The sequence below is a fragment of the Pseudorca crassidens genome, chromosome 7 (genome assembly GCF_039906515.1).
Source record: "Pseudorca crassidens isolate mPseCra1 chromosome 7, mPseCra1.hap1, whole genome shotgun sequence".
NCBI lineage: Eukaryota > Metazoa > Chordata > Mammalia > Artiodactyla > Delphinidae > Pseudorca > Pseudorca crassidens.
In genome coordinates, this window is record NC_090302.1 from 49,803,892 (window position 1) to 49,824,086 (window position 20,195).

General features: G+C 42.0%; 1 protein-coding gene across 6 annotated transcripts in view; it reads left to right on the top strand.

Moving 5' to 3' along the window:
* The window catches only part of APBA1 (amyloid beta precursor protein binding family A member 1), a 240,869-nt gene that overhangs the window by 156,469 nt on the left and 64,205 nt on the right, over positions 1 to 20,195 (top strand). For all 6 annotated transcript variants that reach the window (XM_067744213.1, XM_067744212.1, XM_067744209.1 and 3 more), the window contains one exon: positions 2,679 to 3,944. In XM_067744213.1, coding sequence (XP_067600314.1) covers positions 2,748 to 3,944 — 1,197 coding nt within the window. In that variant the 5' untranslated portion in view covers positions 2,679 to 2,747. The remainder of the gene's footprint in view (positions 1 to 2,678; positions 3,945 to 20,195) is intronic.

Consider the following 20,195-nt stretch of genomic DNA (forward strand, 5'->3'; position numbering starts at 1 on the left):
TTTAAAAGTTGGGAGTTGCCTTTGTCCTAGAGAAATCCCTCAAATCGATGTCTGTTATTAATTAACATGCCGCAAACACCGCAACCCAAACTATATTCTTGAAACCACGGTGGTGAGTGAAATAGAAATGCTCCATGCGTGCGGGAATACTCCCCTGAGGCCGGGGGAGGGGGTATAAGGACAATGTACCCAGTGTAGCAAAACTGCATTATTTTGACAGTACTTTTCCCTAAAGTAGTGGTTTCTTGTAACTTTGTTTACCATAACTCAGTGTACGGACATGCATGGAAATCTCATTTCCTTTGGATCAGTGCTCTATGAGATGGTACCATGTGCTGGTCAAATGCAATTTTAACCCAGAATAAACTAAAATCTCTTTCTGATGCATATATCGATAGATTTTTATCAAAGTGAAAAGGGAAAATGCCATTTTCACTGAGGACAGTGCTTTGATCAGTTCTGCACATGGTTATCATGAAGTTTTGGCTGGTTCAGGTGTTTTGGATGGTGGTTGTTGCATTGCTAACACTAAGCACACACAGCTGACACACTGCAGGGCAACAGTACCCCGGGAAGTATCTGGCATGTTTGGTATCCCTCCCAGTGAATGCTTTCTCTGTGCTCAGCAGACTTAGATTTGTACATGAGTGTGGTTTTTATCTGTTGTCTTTTCCAGAGAGTCCTTATAAAGGAAACTTGGATAGACTGTTGTCGTCCATGTGTTGTATTGAACTGAATATTTGTTTTGTATTTTGCGTGATCCGCTGGAGGCCACCTAACCTGGGGGCCCTCAGCACCAGCATTTGCCTCTTCTGTTCAGTGCGTTAACCATCCATCTGGTCTGAATGGAGACTCGTACTTGGAAAACTTTCTTATACCTAGTTCACAGTCACTGTTCTCAGGGGTTAAAGGAGAGGAGGCCACAGTTTTTCAAAGAAGACAGGGTCTAATTTGTATGAAGTGGGACTCTTATCAAGGAAGGAAGCAATAAGGATTGATCATCTCTGCTAAACCACAATTGCTTTCTAGTGAGTATTAGTCAGTGGTGGATCCATCAGAGAATGGGAGAAAGATGATACTTCTGCTTTAAGATGAACTTGGTAGCTCCAAATGGCCTCCTTTACTGCTGGGACTGTCATAGTGCCTGAAGGAAATTGCTTTCATTGTGGTGGGAGTTGAGCAGAATATAATGCATCAAAACATGAGAGAGTCCATCAGATGTTCCTGGTCCTCCTGGAGCTCTCTGCTATTACGTTAAAGAGTTCACTTCCCACTTTTGTCCATTTGTAAGATGAGCTCACCAAAAGAACACTATGAGAAAAGTTTACACATTTTAAAAATATATTTATTTATTTAGGCCATGCCGGGTCTTAGTTGCGGCACACGGGATCTTTAGTTACAGCATGCAAGATCTTTTTAGTTGTGGCATGTGGGCTCCTTAGTTGTGGCATGCATGTGGGATCTAGTTCCCCGACCACGGATCGAAACTGGGCCCTCTGCCTTGGGAGCTCGGAGTCTTACCCACTGGACCACCAGGGAAGTCCCTAAAAGTTTACACATGTTGAACCTATTTACCATAAATGTCTTGAAATCATAGGGATCCTGCTTGTTTTTGCTGTTCTTTACATCTTTTGTGTTTATTTCCATACATTGCACACAGATTATGCTATAAAGCTATTTTGTGATAAGAATGAGAGAGGTTGAAACCAAAGCTGTGTCTCTAGCTGCAAGTCCCTCTGAAAATAGGGAAAGAGACCTAGCCATATTTTAAAGAAATAAGCGTGTTATCCAATATCAGCTGTAATGCTCATTCATAGAATCAAAGAATTGTAGATCCAGGGTGTATGAGGGAAGTGAGTATTAGAAATTAGCTAGTCTGTATTTCTCTAAGTGCATTTGTCAGAACACTGGCCTGTAGGAAAAAAGTGTTTCCCAGTCAAACAAGTTTGTGAACCGAGCATCCTGTATCTTCCTCCCCTTGAATATTCACAATGAAAAGTCAACTCGAAGTCAGCATTTCCCAGACTTATTTGACCACGGAGTCTTTTCTTATCTAGGTAATAGGTGTTAACATCCTGCTATAGGAAATGAGTCCAGCCTCATGGTGGAGGTCCGGAAAATTGAGCCACTTAACCGGAGGCAACAGAGCCAGCAGTGCCAGGACGAGAACCCATTGATGGTTGATAGCCTCCCCCAGAATGGCTGCGAATTTGTATTGACAGCAACGGATCCAAAACATTCCAAGATTATTTTTTTCCCTTGAAACTTATTTTAAAAATCGTTTCTAGTATAACTTAGATTTATCCCTTAGCAGATGGAAAATGTGTCAATTGTCTCATTCAATTTGGTAGTACTCTCTATTCATATGCATCAGAAACAGAACCTGAATAGTAAGCATGGTGGGGAACTAACGGCTCAAGAGGCTCTCAGTCTGAGGGGTGGGGAAGGGAGAAAGCCAGTAAGCAATTACACAAGGAGATATGTAATTACAAATTACGACACGTGCTACGAAGAAGATGAACTATGTGCTCTCAGGCTGAGCTTAATTTGCAATCACTTTTGAATTGACCGAGATTCAGATGGGATCAATAACAGCTGTTTTTATGGTATCTTGGTACTCAGCTCCCGCCTACAGTCTGAACCACGTAATAGCCCCTCCCCCCTTCTTGTTTTTCCAGCCGGGTGAGGCAGAATGAGAGCGCAGTGAGCCGGCCCAGCCCCTCTCCCAGCCGTCGCCGACGCCCACCATGAACCACTTGGAGGCGGCCGCGGAGGTGGAGGTGACGGACGAGGCGGCAGGCGGGGAGGTGAACGAGTCGGTGGAGGCCGACCTGGAGCACCCGGAGGTGGAGGAGGAGCAGCAGCAGCACCATGCGGGCCGCCCCCCGCGCGGGCGCGCCGTCGAGGACCTCCGCGCCCAGCCCGGGCCGCAGCAGCCGCAGCAGCAGCAGCAGGAGGAGGAAGAGCGCGGGGAGTGCCTGGCGCGCTCCGCCAGCACGGAGAGTGGCTTCCACAACCACACGGACACGGCCGAGGGCGACGTGATCGCCGCAGCGCGCGAGGGCTACGACGCCGAGCGCGCGCAGGACCCCGAGGACGAGAGCGCGTACGCAGTGCAGTACCGGCCCGAGGCCGAGGAGTACACGGAGCAGGCGGAGGCCGAGCACGCCGAGGCCACGCACCGCCGCGCGCTGCCCAACCACTTGCACTTCCACTCGCTGGAGCACGAGGAGGCCATGAACGCTGCCTACTCGGGCTACGTCTACACGCACCGGCTCTTCCACCGCGGCGAGGACGAGCCCTATGCCGAGCCCTACGCCGACTACGGGGGCCTCCAGGAGCACGTGTACGAGGAAATCGGGGACGCACCGGAGCTGGACGCGCGCGACGGCCTGCGGCTGTACGAGCAGGAGCGAGACGAGGCGGCCGCCTACCGCCAGGAGGCCCTGGGCGCGCGGCTGCACCACTACGACGAGCGCTCCGACGGCGAGTCCGACAGCCCCGAGAAGGAGGCCGAGTTCGCGCCCTACCCGCGCATGGACAGCTACGAGCAGGAAGAGGACATCGACCAGATCGTGGCCGAGGTCAAGCAGAGCATGAGCTCGCAGAGCCTCGACAAGGCGGCCGAGGACATGCCTGAGGCCGAGCAGGACCTGGAGCGCGCCCCCACCCCGGGCGGGGGCCGCCCGGACAGCCCCGGGCTACAGGCGCCGGCGGGGCAGCAGAGGGCGGCTGGCGGCGAGGCGGTGCAGCGGTACAGCAAGGAGAAGAGGGATGCTATCTCGCTGGCCATCAAGGACATCAAGGAGGCCATCGAGGAGGTGAAAACCAGGACCATACGCTCGCCTTATACCCCCGACGAGCCCAAAGAGCCCATCTGGGTCATGCGCCAGGACATTAGTCCCACCAGGGATTGTGACGACCAGAGGCCGGTGGATGGAGATGTAAGTGTGTGCGGGTTCAGGCTCGCTCAGCTCCACGCGCGGCCAGGAGGGGAGACGGGCGCTCGGTGGCATCGTTTGTCATTGGGAAATGACTTGATGAGAGAAACGATCTGTGGGGATGCTCAGAAACAGCTTGTGCTTAAGCGCGCCTGAGTGAAACACAGGTGGGAGGGAGTTAAGTGTTGAGAGGTTGCCGTAAATCAGTGGTTCTCAAACTGTTCCTGGAGCACTTGTTCAGAAATTGATTTCCAGGCGTACCGCTTCCCATCCCCTAGTTTCCCACTTAGAAGGTATGGGGTGGGGCCTGAGAATTTGTATTTCTAACGTCAAATAAAAAAACAGGTCTGGATTGAGTAAGGAGAGACTTGGAAAGCATTATTGCAAAGGGGAAAGGTCCTATTGTAACAGGGGAAGGGGGACTGTTGCAGTAGCAGAACCTCTAAGATCTGCAAGCGTCTCTAGAGTTAGGCACAAAGGGGGTTCTTTTGGAGGGAGGAGTAAACAAGGCTTGGAAGAACAAAGTGTGAGGGAGTGGGATGAAGCACGGCTTGAACGCATTGCCCAGGAAAGAGTGTTTTAACCTGACATCAGCCTATTCCCAGGAGGAGCTGTTGAGTAGGGGTGGGAAGCTGGCCAAAGTTCAAGGACCTGGAAGAAGGCGAGGAGCTTCATCGAAGGCTGGTTAATAAGAATTTTGTCTTGATTAATCAGCAGTTCAACTAACCATTTGTCAGGCAAAGAATGTAAATTTGGAGGGGCTGTGTCTGGCCTTGTCCTAGGTAAACAAGGGGGCACCTGTGAGCTACTCAAATCTAATGGGAAGGTAGGTTCTTTGCCTAAGCCATTTCCAGAACACAAAACGAGGGGAGGGGAGCCCTTAACCTTTGCTGTTTTCCAGGATCTCAGGGCTCAGGTGAAACTCAACGTTGTCACTAATAAGTTCCCAGGTGATGTTAATGCTGCTGGTCCCAGGACCATAATTTGAGAACCACTGCCTTAAAGCAACCCTTAAAAGTTTGGGATGGATAGTGTGGCCTCTTTGAAGGAAATCAAGGAAATCCTTCTGCCTTTTGGGGGTGTCTGCAGTTTTTTCACTGTGACTTTCAGGAAGGGCTTAGTTTTCATCTCTGGTGGTACCAGAGTGTCCTTCTCACCTCACAAAAGACATGTTTTTGAACTGAAATACACTTTCTTGTGAAGAGCTACAGAAAGCTATTGCTGCCCTGTCTGCATTTTATTTTCTGTGTTTGAAATACCTAAGAAATTTGATAACTCGGCAAGCTTGAGTGTCACCACAGTCTATTCAAAATAAATCAAGAAGGCTAACCTTTACCCCCACTACCTGGCTCTAAAGGTTCTCTTTCTCCTCTGACTCTTACTTTTCCATTCTCTTGAATAATTTTTAAGCACTTTCATTTTTTTTAAGCACTTTCGTTTAAAATGCGAGCTTGGAGTAAAAGAAGGGTCAAGTGGTTAAATTCGGTTTCATTTAATTCTGCATTTTATGATTGCACCAGCCTATTTCTCGGTATATCTGTTGGAGTGAGAAACAATTATTGGAAGCTGTTTGTTCATTTTACTTAAATAGGTAAAGGGCTATGCAGGTCAGAAAGGTATCACTCGCCTGCTCTTTTAGTAACAGTCAGCATTGGCTGTTAGCTGATTAAATCGCTGGCACCTTTAAGGCAAGGTTGGAAATGGGTTGGGAAGGGATCTGCATCCTCCCAGCCAGGGGGCGGCATTGGGTCAGTTAGTTTAGCATGCTTGGTGTCTCCCTCTGCTTTCCAGGCTTCACAGTCAAACAGTTAAAAATAGGTGCACTCACGTGCAGAATTGTCGGTGACCTCCCGCTGTCTCCAGGTTCCTTGTGGCTTGGAGGGATGGAGTGCAGCAAGTATTTTGCAAATGTAGTGGAAATGGAGCAGGTTTTTAAAAGTAGGGAGCTGTCAAGAGGCCGGGTTCTACATCCTTTTTAGAAACTTGGAAAGCCATCCGAGAAAAAGATGCGGGAGCATTCGGTCCAGATGCTGGCCTCTTCCTTCAGCTCTCTCACCTGCACCAGCTCCATGAAACTACTAGCTTAACCACCTGTTCCCTGCAGCCTCGCGATGAACCCATCACCCAGCCTCCACTAGGGCTGGGGGCTTGCTTTTATCCATTGGAACTAGGAAAACAGCTTAACCCTCTTGCAAGATGTTTCATTCAGGAGGTAGAATTGATTCCAGAATATTGGGTGATGCTTTAGAAACCCATCCAGTCAGAAATTCAACTTGACACTAAGAAATTGGTTAGTTGGGCTTTCTGGGTTATGAATAGTTAATACAAAGCAAACCCCAAGACCTGTGCTTTAAAATATTCCACCAGTTGTCTTTAAGCCATTTGAATTTGTGGGTTGCATTTCATCGGTCATGCCACATTTATCGGAAAGACCTTCATTTGCTACCTCTTTGATGGTATCATGGGGGAAATACATACATTCTGTGGATTTCTTCCTCAGCATCAAAAAATATTTACTGAATGCTCATTCCGTGTATACTGTTGTAGAAAATGGAAAAGCACTATTAAAAGCCACGTGGCCTGAAGTCTTTCTGGAAGGTACTTGTTAAAAATACAAATTACTACCTTTCTTTTCCAAACCAGAATACCTAAGATGGGGTCCAGTGATCTGGGGTTTTGTTCATTAGGTTTGTTTTCCTTGTTTGTTTTTGTTTTGTAAATTCTCCCTGTGATTCTTGAGTATGTAAAAAATTAAGAACCACTGATTTAAAGGACAAGTATCATCTGGGTAGTTTCCCCATGTTAGCTCTATGGATTAGAGACCTAGCTAATTAGAGACCTAGACCTAAACCATAGGTGTGGTTTCATGGAAGGGGCTCTCCCACTGTGGTTTTGGTCAACTGGCCTGGAAAAGGGGCCCTGGAATTCTTGTTACAGAAGCAGCATGTTCTCAAAATAGCAACATCAGAAACTACAGTTATGCAAATAGATGGTAATAAACACCACCTGTACTACTACTTGCCAGAGGTATCTGCTGATAGCTAAATCTGCTCTAAACACTACTTTTTTTTTAAACATCTTTATTGGGGTATAATTGCTTTACAATGGTGTGTTAGTTTCTGCTTTATAACAAAGTGAATCAGTTATACATATACATATGTTCCCATATCTCTTCCCTCTTGTGTCTCCCTCCCTCCCACCCTCCCTATCCCACCCCTCCAGGTGGTCGCAAAGCACCGAGCCGATATCCCTGTGCCATGCGGCTGCTTCCCACTAGCTATCTACCTTACGTTTGTTAGTTCTAAACACTCCTTTTAATTCACTCGGACCTTTAGCATTTTTCTCATACTTGGAGGAAACTGGCATCTGTTTGCAAGTGAATCCTACAGAATGCGAAAATAGGATTGCTCGTTAGCAAGGACTTATTGAACATAGACTAGATGCTCTGCAGTGAGTGAATATAATTGTTTTTTGAAAAAAGTATTTATAAATGCTTTGCTTCTAGTAAAGGCTCTTTTCTAGATATATGTTTGAAAACTACCACCCAGCCCCCTTCTTGAAAAGTATTGTTAATGAATGACCAGTTCTGAAAAGTTCCACAGCCTACCCGTCTCTCTTTAGGCAACAAACTCACTCTGAGTAGAGAACAGAGCGGGGGTGGAATCAAAGGGATGGATGGGAGCAAGCACACAGCGTAATGGGAGGGTTTTGGCTACTTGGAGTAGTGTGTTGCACAGTTTGAATTGGTCTTTATCACTGCTCCCTCTTAAAGCTACACTAAACATACATACACTAATATGTATAAAATGGATAACTAACAAGAACCTGCTGTTTAAAAATAAATAAATAAAACAAAATTAAAAAAAAAAGCTACACTAAAATGACAGTAAAATAATAAAAATACGTAAAGCCACAATCACCAGGAGACAGAAGAAACAGCAGCAGATGAGAACAACAAAATTTTGGAACACCATAGTGGTGACTGGCTGTGGTAGACATTAGTGCCCCTCCCCCATATTGCCAGTTGTCCTCTGCTTTCAAGCCCAGGGATGACTGCACTGCACCTCCTCATACCCTAGGAGCAAGACAAGGCCAGTGAAACGGGAGCAGTGAAATGTGATGTTGCTTCTAGGCAGGAGCAGCTCAGAGCACCTTCTTCCCCTGAAGCCTCAGGTTAAGATGGCGGTGTCACAGGATGGCAGAGCCTCTGTCCGTGTGGGTCCCAAGTGACCGTGATGAGCCGGGCTCTCTCCTGCCCCTGTGGACATGTAGTGTGAGAGAGGAAGCAACCTTTGTTGTTTTAAGCCTTGGGGATTTGGGGTGGTTTGTTGCCACAGCACAGCCTGATCGATTCTCACTCATACACTGATGAGGTTTCTGTGTTCCCTACTCTGTGAAGATTTGTGCCGGGGACCCCCAAGAAAGGCTAAGGAATTTGAGACACCAGATACCGCCGATGGCAGGAGTATGGCTGAAAAACAAAAGAGGATTGTTTGAAGGTGTGTCACAGGAGAAATTAGACTCCAAATCCCTTCTCCAGCCCATGCCACCAAGTTTCCACTTCTCCTCCACCCCCCACAGAAGGTGGGAGGTTTACTGTAAAGAGAGGGTGAACCAGAGAAGTGCTGGAACTAGCCACAGCTGAAAAAGGGGTTAAGGGGTACCTTATGGAACACAGGACCCACTAAGCAGTGAGACTCTGAGAAAGCCTTGGAATTCTTAGCCATCAGGCTTAGAACCTACCCCCTCGCAGCCCCCAGCCCCAGCCGGAGATTAGAACATTCCTCTCTGAGGAAACAGAAAGACGCAAGAGTAGGTACCTACAGTTACTCATGTTTGGGGCTTTTCCAGCATAAAATCTGGTTCCCTACCTGATCACCACGCAGTGAAGGTTACTGCTGCTCATGGACCTTCCAACAGGCTTTTTGGGACCCACTGTTAAATATGAGTGGATATCCAAGGATCTCCGGACATTTGACGAACATCTCTTAACATGAAAGACAAAGACACAAAAAAAGCAAATGGAAAAGGAACTTGGAGAAATAAAGGCAGTACTCAGAGCAGGAAAAAACTATAAAACATTCATCAGTATTCTCAGAAGGGTAGGAGAAGATAGGGGAGCCACTAAATTAGGATGCCATTTTAAAAAAAGAACATTCCAAAAAAAATTTTTTTTTACATCTTTATTGGAGTAGAATTGCTTTACAAATGGTGTGTTAGTTTCTGCTTTATAACAAAGTGAATCAGTTATACATATGTTCCCATATCTCTTCCCTTTTGCGTCTCTCTCCCTCCCACCCTCCCTATCCCACCCCTCTAGGTGGTCACAAAGCACCGAGCTGATCTCCCTGTGCTACGCGGCTTCTTCCCACTAGCTATCTATTTTACGTTTGGTAGTGTATATATGTCCATGCCACTCTCGCGCTTTGTCACAGCTTACCCTTCCCCCTCCCCATATCCTCAAGTCCATTCTGTAGTAGGTCTGTGTGTTTATTCCTGTCTTACCCCAGGTTCTTCATGACATTTTTTTCCCTTAAATTCCATATATGTGTGTTCACATACGGTATTTGTCTTTCTCTTTCTGACTTACTTCACTCTGTATGACAGACTCTAGGTCCTTCCACCTCGTTACAAATAACTCAATTTCATTTCTTTTTATGGCTGAGTAATATTCCATTGTATATATGTGCTACATCTTCTTTATCCATTCATCTGATGATGGACACTTAGGTTGTTTCCATCTCTGGGCTATTGTAAATAGAGCTGCAATGAACATTTTGGTACATGACTCTTTTTGAATTATGGTTTTCTCAGGGTATATGCCCAGTAGTGGGATTGCTGGGTCATATGGTAGTTCTATTTGTAGTTTTTTAAGGAACATCCATACTGTTCTCCACAGTGGCTGTACCAATTCACATTCCCACCAGCAGTGCAAGAGTGTTCCCTTTTCTCCACACCCTCCCCAGCATTTATTGTTTCTAGATTTTTTGATGATGGCCATTCTGACTGGTGTGAGATGATATCTCATTGTAGTTTTGATTTGCATTTCTCTAATGATTAATGATGTTGAGCATTCTTTCATGTGTTTGTTGGAAGTCTGTATATCTTCTTTGGAGAAATGTCTGTTTAGGTCTTCTGCCCATTTTTGGATTGGGTTGTTTGTTTTTTTGTTATTGAGCTGCATGAGCTGCTTATAAATTTTTGGAGATTAATCCTTTGTCAGTTGCTTCATTTGCAAATATTTTCTCCCATGATGAGGGCTGTCTTTTGGTCTTGTTTATGGTTTCCTTTGCTGGGCAAAAGCTTTGAAGTTTCATTAGGTCCCATTTGTTTATTTTTGTTTTTATTTCCATTTCTCTAGGAGGTGGGTCAAAAAGGATCTTGCTGTGATTTATGTCATAGAGTGTTCTGCCTATGTTTTCCTCTAAGAGTGTGATAGTTTCTGGCCTTACATTTAGGTCTTTAATCCATTTTGAGCTTATTTTTGTGTATGGTGTTAGGGAGTGATCTAATCTCATACTTTTACATGTACCTGTCCAGTTTTCCCAGCACCACTTACTGAAGAGGCTGTCCTTTCTCCACTGTACATTCCTGCCTCCTTTATCAAAGATAAGGTGACCGTATGTGCGTGGGTTTATCTCTGGGCTTTCTATCTCCTTCCATTGATCTATATTTCTGTTTTTGTGCCAGTACCATACTGTCTTGATTACTGTAGTTTTGTAGTATAGTCTGAAGTCAGGGAGCCTGATTCCTCCAGCTCCATTTTTCGTTTTCAAGATTGCTTTGGCTATTCGGGGTCTTTTGTGTTTCCATACAAATTGTGAAATTTTTTGTTCTAGCTCTGTGAAAAATGCCAATGGTAGTTTGATAGGGATTGCATTGAATCTGTAGATTGCTTTGGGTAGCAGAGTCATTTTCACAATGTTGATTCTTCCAATCCAAGAACATGATATATCTCTCCATCTATTTGTATCATCTTTAATTTCTTTCATCAGTGTCTTATAATTTTCTGCATACAGGTCTTCTATCTCCTTAGGTAGGTTTATTCCTAGATATTTTATTCTTTTTGTTGCAGTGGTAAATGGGAGTGTTTTCTTAATTTGACTTTCAGGTTTTTCATCATTAATATATAGGAATGCCAGAGATTTCTGTGCATTAATTTTGTATCCTGCTACTTTACCAAATTCATTGATTAGCTCTAGTAGTTTTCTGGTAGCATCTTTAGGATTCTCTATGTATAGTATCATGTCATCTGCAAACAGTGACAGTTGTACTTCTTTTCCAATTTGGATTCCTTTTATTTCCTTTTCTTCTCTGATTGCTGTGGCTAAAACTTCCAAAGCTATGTTGAATAAGAGTGGTGAGAGTGGGCAGCCTTGTCTTGTTCCTGGTCTTAGTGGAAATAGTTTCAGTTTTTCACCATTGAGGATGATGTTGGCTGTGGGTTTGTCATATATGGCCTTTATTATGTTGAGGAAAGTTCCCTCTATGCCTACTTTCTGCAGAGTTTTTATCATAAATGGGTGTTGAATTTTGTCGAAAGCTTTCTCTGCATCTACTGAGATCATCGTATGGTTTTTCTCCTTCAATTTTTTAATATGGTTTATCACGTTGATTGATTTACGTATATTGAAGAATCCTTGCATTCCTGGGATAATCCCCACTTGATCATGCTGTATGTTTCTTTTAATGTGCTGTTGGATTCTGTTTGCTGGTATTTTGTTGAGGATTTTTGCATCTATGTTAATTAGTGTTATAGGCCTGTAGTTTTCTTTCTTTGTGACATCTTTGTCTGGTTTTGGTATCAGAGTGATGGTGGCCTCGTAGAATGAGTTTGGGAGTGTTCCTCCCTCTGCGGTATTTTGTAAGAGTTTGAGAAGGATAGGTGTTAGCTCTTCTCTAAATATTTGATAGAATTCGCCTGTGAAGCCATCTGGTCCTGGGCTTTTGTTTGTTGGAAGATTTTTAATCACAGTTTCAATTTCAGTGCTTGTGATTGGTCTGTTCATATTTTCTATTTCTTCCTGATTCAGTCTTGGCAGGTTGTGCATTTCTAAGAATTTGTCCATTTCTTCCAGGTTGTCCATTTTATTGGCATAGAGTTGCTTGTAGTAATCTCTCATGATCTTTTGTATTTCTGCAGTGTCTGTTGTTACTTCTCCTTTTTCATTTCTAATTGTATTGATTTGAGTCTTCTCCCTTTTTTTCTTGATGAGTCTGACTAATGGTTTATCAATTTTGTTTATCTTCTCAAAGAACCAGCTTTTAGTTTTATTGATCTTCTCTATCGCTTCCTTCATTTCTGTTTCATTTATTTCTGATCTGATTTTTATGATTTCTTTCCTTCTGCTAACTTTGGGGTTTTTTTGTTCTTCTTTCTCTAATTGCTTTAGGTGCAAGGTTAGGTTGTTTATTCGAGATGTTTCCTGTTTCTTAAGGTAGGATTGTATTGCTATAAACTTCCCTGTTAGAACTGCTTTTGCTGCATCCCATAGGTTTTGGGTCGTCGTGTCTCCATTGTCATTTGTTTCTAGGTATTTTTTGATTTCCTCTTTGATTTCTTCAGAGATCACTTCGTTATTAAGTAGTGTATTGTTTAGCCTCCATGTGTTTGTATTTTTACAGATCTTTTCCTGTAATTGATATCTAGTCTCATAGCGTTGTGGTCGGAAAAGATACTTGATACGATTTCAGTTTTCTTAAATTTACCAAGGCTTTTTTTGTGACCCAAGATATGATCTATCCTGGAGAATGTTCCATGAGCACTTGAGAAAAATGTGTATTGTGTTGTTTTTGGATGGAATGTCCTATAAATATCAATTAAGTCCATCTTGTTTAATGTATCATTTAAAGCTTGTGTTTCCTTATTTATTTTCATTTTGGATGATCTGTCCATTGGTGAAAGTGGGGTGTTAAACTCCCCTCCTATGAATGTGTTACTGTTGATTTCCCCTTTTATGGCTGTTAGTATTTGCCTTATGTATTGAGGTGCTCCTATGTTGGGTGCATAAATATTTACAATTGTTATATCTTCTTCTTGGATCAATTCCTTTATCATTATGTAGTGTCCTTCTTTGTCTCTTTTAATAGTCTTTGTTTTAAAGTCTATTTTGTCTAATATGAGAATTGCTACTCCAGCTTTCTTTTGGTCTCCATTTGCATGGAATATCTTTTTCCATCCCCTTACTTTCAGTCTGTATGTGTCTCTAGGTCTGAAGTGGGTCCCTTGTAGACAGCATATATATGGGTCTTGTTTTTGTATCCATTCAGCCAATCTGTGTCTTTTGGTCAGAGCATTCAGTTCATTTACATTTAAGGTAATTATCGATATGTATGTTCCTATTCCCACTTTCTTAACTGTTTTGGGTTTGTTATTGTAGGTCTTTTCCTTCTCTTGTTTTTCTTGCCTAGAGAAGTTCCTTTAGCATTTGTTGTAAAGCTGGTTTGGTGGTGCTGAACTCTGTCAGCTTTTGCTTGTCTGTAAAGTTTTTAATTTCTCCATCAAATCTGAATAAGGTCCTTACTGGGTGGAGTAATCTTGTTTGCAGGTTTTTCTCCTTCATCACTTTAAATATGTCCTGCCACTCCCTTCTGGCTTGCAGAGTTTCTGCTGAAAGATCAGCTGTTAACCTTATGGGGGTTTCCTTGTGTGTTATTTGTTGTTTTTCCCTTGCTGCTTTTAATATGTTTTCTTTGTATTTAATTTTTGACAGTTTGATTAATATGTGTCTTGGCGTATTTCTCCTTGGATTTATCCTGTATGGGACTCTCTGTGCTTCCTGGACTTGATTAACTATTTCCTTTCCCATATTAAGGAAGTTTTCACCTATAATCTCTTCAAATATTTTCTCAGTCCCTTTCTTTTTCTCTTCTTCTTCTGGAACCCCTATAATTCGAATGTTGGTGCATTTAATGTTGTCCCAGAGGTCTGTGACTGTCCTCAGTTCTTTTCATTCTTTTTTCTTTATTCTGCTCTGCAGTAGTTATTTCCACTATTTTATCTTCCAGGTTACTTATCCGTTCTTCTGCCTCAGTTATTCTGCTATTGATCCCATCTAGAGTATTTTTAACTTCATTTATTGTGTTGTTCTTCGTTGCTTGTTTCATCTTTAGTTCTTCTAGGTCCTTGTTAAATGTTTCTTGCAGTTTCTCTATTCTATTTCCAAGATTTTGGATCATCTTTACTATCATTATTCTGAATTCGTTTTCAGGTAGACTGCCTATTTCCTCTTCATTTGTTAGGTCTGGTGGGTTTTTATCTTGCTCCTTCATCTGCTGTGTGTTTTTCTGTCTTTTCATTTTGCTTATCTTAGTGTGTTTGGGGTCTCCTTTTTGCAGACTGCAGGTTCGTAGTTCCCGTTGTTTTTGGTGTCTGTCCCCAGTGGCTAAGGTTGGTTCAGTGGGTTGTGTAGGCTTCCTGGTGTAGGGAATTGCCAGCAGTGGAGGGTCTCCTGCAGAGGTGGGCGGTGGCTGTGGTTCACAGTGGGGACAAGGACAGCAACAGAAGTTCTGGGAAGCACTCCCTGGCGTGAGCCCTCCCAGAGTCCCCAAAAATTTTTAATTAAAAAATGCCAGCAGGAATTTTTTAAATCCTTTAGTAGGAAGCTTAGAAGACAAAGTAGAGGAGATCTTCAAGAAAGTAGAATAATTAAGGTAATGGATGGAAAGAAGTAGGAACATAGATAAAATTGAGATATTGTGAAAGACTGTTTCCTGGAAGCAAAGGACATGAGAGTTGCCTGATTAAAAGATTCCATTGGCCGGGCTTCCCTGGTGGCGCAGTGGTTGAGAGTCCGCCTGCCGATGCAGGGGACACGGGTTCGTGCCCCGGTCTGGGAAGATCCCACATGCCGCGGAGCGGCTAGGCCTGTGGCCCATGGCCACTGAGCCTGCGCGTCCAGAGCCTGTGCTCCGCAACGGGAGAGGCCACAACAGTAAGAGGCCCGCGTACTGCAAAAAAAAAAAAAGAAAATGGAAGAAAATGAGATTCCATTGGGTGCCTAGAACAGTGAAATAAAGAAAAGATCCACATAAATTTCAGAACAGAAGGTAGAAGGAGAACATCCTTCATGCTTTCAGAGAGGTAAAAACAGGTTACAAATGATCAGGAATCAAAATGGTGATGGACTCCTCAAAAGCAACACTGGAAACTGGGAGGCCTACACCCAGTCTAATTTCCAATTAAGTGTGAAGGTGGAATAAAGATATTTTCAGTTACGCAGAGTCCCAGAAAATTTACCTCCCAAGCACCTTTTCTCAGGAAGCTACTAAAGGATTGCTTCCCCAAAATGCGTGTGTAAATCAAACTCAAGAAAGAAGATGGGATCTGGGAAATGGAATCTAACAGGAGAAACAGGCAAAGCAATGCCCAGGGTGATGGGGGAGGAGATGACAACCATGTAGCAGGACAAGGCATCAGCCAGTCTAGGGTGGACCAGAACTTGGAGAGCTCCAGGTAGAAGGTTTCCAGAAATGGTGGAAATGAGAGATTTCCTAATATGTTTTTTTTTAATATTTTAAATCTGTATTTAATTAGAACTTTTTTTATCTTTGAAGGATATACTACTTTTTAAATTTTTTAGTTTATATTGGAGTATAGTTGATTAACAATGTTGTGTTAGTTTTACGTGTACAGCTAAGTGATTCAGTTATACATATACATGTATATATTCTTTTTCCAATTCTTTTCCCATTTAGGTTTTTACAGAACATTGAGCAGAGTTCCCTGTGCTGGAGAGTAGATCCTTGTTTGTTATCTGTTTTGAATATGGCAGTGGGTACATGTCAATCCCAAACTCCTAATCTGTCCCTCCCCTGCACCCTTCCCCCCAGTAACCATAAATTCATTCTCTAAGTCTGTGAGTTTTTCTGTTTTGCAAATAATTTCATTTGTGTCATTTTTTTGGATTCCACGTATAAGTGATATCATCCGATATTTGTCTTTCTCTGTTTGACTTACTTCACTTACCATCCCTGTCACTGCAAATGGCATTATTTCATTCTTTTTAATGGTTGAGTAGTATTCCATTGTATATATGTACTACATCTTCTTTATCCATTCTTCTGTTGATGGACATTTAGGTTGCTCCCATGGCTTGGCCGTTGTAAATAGAGCTGCAGTGAACATTGGGGTGCATATATCCTTTCCAACCATGTTTTTCATCATATATATGCCTCGGAGTGGGACTGCTGGTTCATATGGTAGCTCTCTTTTTTTAGTTTTTTAAGGAACCTCCATATTGTTCTCCATAGAGGCTGTACCAATTTACATTCTCACCAACAGTGTAGGAGGGTTCCCTTTTCTCCACACCCTCTCCAGCATTTATTGTTTGTAGACTTTTTGATGATGGCCATTCTAACCGGTGTGAGGTGATACCTCATTGTAGTTTTGATTTGCATTTCTCTAATAATTAGCAATGTTGAGCATCTTTTCATGTGCCTCTTGACCATCTGTATGTCTTCTTTGGAGAAATATGTATTTAGATCTTCTGCCCATTTTTTTGGTTGGGTTGTTTGGTTTTTTTTGATATTGAGCCACATGAGCTGTTTGTAAATTTTGGAGATTAATCCCTTGTTGGTCACATCATTTGCAAATATTTTCTCCCGTTCTGTGGGTTGTCTTTTTGTTTTGTTTATGGTTTCCTTTGCTGTTCAGAAGCTTTTAAGTTTCATTAGGTCCCATTTGTTTATTTTTGTTTTTATTTTCATAACTCTAGGGGGTGGATCAAAAACGATAGTGCTGCAATTTATGTCAGAGTGCTCTGCCTGTGTTTCTGTTTAAGAGTTTTTATAGTATCTGGCCTTACTTTTAGGTCTTTAATCCATTTTGAGTTTATTTTTGTGTATGGTGTTAGACAGTGTTCTAGTTTCATTCTTTTACATGTAGCTGTCCAGTTTTCCCATCACCACTTATTGAAGAGACTGTCTTTTCTCCATTGTATATTCTTGCCTCCTTTGTCATAGAGTAATTGACTATAAGTGTGTGGGTTTATTCCTGGGCTTTCTGTCCTTTTCCATTAATCTATATTTATCTTTGTGCCGGTACCATACTGTTTTAATGACTGTAGCTTTGTAGTATAGTCTGAAGTCACGGTGCCTGATTCCTCCAGCTCCATTTTTCTCTGAAGATTGCTTTGGCTATTTGGGGTCTTTTGTGCTTCCATACAAATTCTAAGATTTTTTGTTTTTGTTTCATTTTTCCAATGGAAAATGCCATTGGTAATTTGATAGGGATTTCATTGACTCTGTAGACTTCCTTGGGTAGTATAGTCATTTTGACAATATTGATTCTTCCAGTCCAAGAACATGGTATATCTTTCCATCTGTTTGTGTCATTTTCGATTCATTCATCAGCATCTTATATGAATAGTTTTAGGAGTACAGGTCTTTTGCCTCCTCAGGTAGGTTTATTCCTAGGTATTTTATTCTTTTTGACACAATGGTAAATGGAATTGTTTCTTTACTTTCTCTTTCTCATCTTTTGTTGTTAGTGTATAGAAATGCAACAGATTTCTGTGTATTAATTTTGCATCCTGCAACTTTACCAGATTCATTGATGAGCTCTAGTAGTTTTCTGGTAGAATCTTTAGGATTTTCTATGAGTAGTATCATATCATCTGCAAACAGTGACAATTTTACTCTTCTTTTCCGATTTGGATTCCTCTTATTTCTTTTTCTTCTTTGATTGCTATGGCTGGGACTTCCAAAATTATGTTGAATAAAAGTGGCAAGAGTGGACATCCTTGTTTTGTTCCTGATCTTAGAGGAAATGCTTTCAGCTTTTTACCATTGAGTATGATGTTTGCTGTAGGTTTCTCATATATTGCCTTTATTACATTAAGTTCCCTCTGTGCCCACTTTCTGGAGAGTTTTTATCATACATGGGTGTCACATTTTGTCAGAATTTTTTTATGCATCTATTGAGATGATCATATGGTTTTTATTCTTCAATTTGTTGAGGTGGTGTACACACTGAATGATTTGCAGATACTGAAAAATCCTTGCATCCCTGGGATAAATCCCACTTGATTATGGTGTATGGTCCTTTTAATGTATTGCTGGATTTGGTTTGTTAGTATTTTGTTGAGGATTTTTGCATCAGTGTTCATCATGATATTGGCCTGTACTTTTCTTTTTTGTGTGTGGTATCTTTGGTTTCAGTATCAGGGTGATGGTGGCCTCATAGAATGAGTTTGGCAGTGTTCCTTCCTTTGCAATATTTTGGAATAGTTTCAGAAGGATAGATGTTAACTCTTCTCTAAATGTTTGATAGAATTTGTGCACGCAGCCATCTGCTCCTGGAGTTTTGTGTGTTCAAAGTTTTTTTTTAAATCGGTGTCAATTTCAGTCTATTCATATTTTCTGTTTTTTCCTGGTTCAGTCTTGGAAGGTTGTATCTTTCTAATAATTTTTCCATTTCTTCCAGGTTGTCCATTTTATTGGCATATAGTTGCTTGTAGTAGTCTCTTATGATCCTTTGAATTTCTGTCGTGTCTGTTGTAACTCCTTTTTCATTTATAGTTTTATTGATTTGAGCCCTTTTCCTTTTTTTCTTGATGAGTCTGGCTAAAGGTTTATCAACTCTGTTTATCTTTTCAAAGAACCAACTTTTAGTGTCATTGATCTTTGCTTTTGTTTTCTTCCTCTCTATTTCATTCATTTCTGCTCTGGTCTTTATGATGTCTTTCCTTCTACTAACTTTTGGTTTTGTTTGTTCTTTTGTTGCTTTAGGTGTAAGGATAGGTTGGTTTTGATTTTTCTTTTTTCCTGAGGTAAGATTGTATTGCTGTAAACTTCTCTTAGAACTGCTTTTGCTGTACCCTGTAGGTTTTGGACCGTCATGCTTTCAGTTTCATTTGTCTCTAGGTATATTTTAATTTCCTCTTTGATTTCTCAGTGATCCATTGGTTGTTTAGTAGCATATTGTTTAGCCTCCACGTGTTTGTGTTTTTTAGGGTTTTTTTCTTGTAGTTGATTTCTAATCTCAGCATTGTGGTCAGAAAAGATGCTTGATATGATTTCAATTTTAAGTTTACTGAGGCCTTGATTTGAGCCCAAGATGTGATCTATCCTGGAGAATGTTCCATGTGCCCTTGAAAAGAATGTGTATTCTGCTGCTTTTGGATGGAATGCTGTATAAATATCAATTAAGTCCATGTGGTCTAATGTGTCATTTAAGGCCTGTGTTTCTTTATTGATTTTCTGTCTGAATGATCTGTCCATGGATGAAAGTGGGGTGTTAAAGTCCCACACTATTATTGTGTTACCGTCAATTTCTCCTTTTATGTCTGCTAGTATTTGCCTTATATACTGAGGTGCTCCTGTGTTGGGCGCAGATACATTTACAATCGTTATATTTTCTTCTTGGATTGATCCCTTGATCATTATGTAATGTTCTACTTTGTCTCTTGTGACAGTCTTTATTAAAGTGTATTTTATCTGATATGAGTATTGCTACTCCAGCTTCGTTTTGATTTCCATTTGCATGGAATACCTTTTTCCATCCCCTCGCTTTCAGCCTGCATGCGTCCCTAGATCTGAAGTGGGTCTCTTGTAGACAGCATATACACAGGTCTTGTTTTTGTATCCATTCAGCCAGTCTGTATCTTCTGGTTGGAGCATGTAATCCATTTACATTTAAGGTAATTTTATCGATATGAATGTTCTTACTGCCATTTTGTTAATTGTTTTGGATTTGTTTTTCAAAGTCTTTTTTTCTTCCCTACCTCTTCTGTTCTCTTGTGATTTGGTGGCTAACTTTAATGTTGTATTTGGACTGCTTTTTCTTTTTGTGTGTATCGTAGATATTCCGTGAGGTTTTTTTTTTTTTTTGCGGTATGTGGGCCTCTCACTGCTGTGGCCTCTCCCGTCGCGGAGCACAGGCTCCGGACACGCAGGCCCAGCGGCCACGGCTCACGGGCCCAGCCGCTCCGCGGCACGTGGGATCCTCCCAGACCGGGGCACGAACCCGCGTCCCCTGCACCAGCAGGTGGACTCTCAACCACTGTGCCACCAGGGAAGCCCCTTCCATGAGGTTTTGATAAAGCAGTCTGTATATAAACGAGATTGTTTTAAGTTGCTGGTCTGTTAATTTCAAATGCATTTCCAGTATCCTGCATTTGTGCCCTCCTTTTCTCACAATTCCTAGTTTTGATATCATATTTGTGTGCGAATGATTTCCTGCCTTTATATTTGCCTTTAGTGGTGAGGTTTTCCATCCGTAATTTTCTTGTTTCTAGTTGTGGCCTTTTCTTT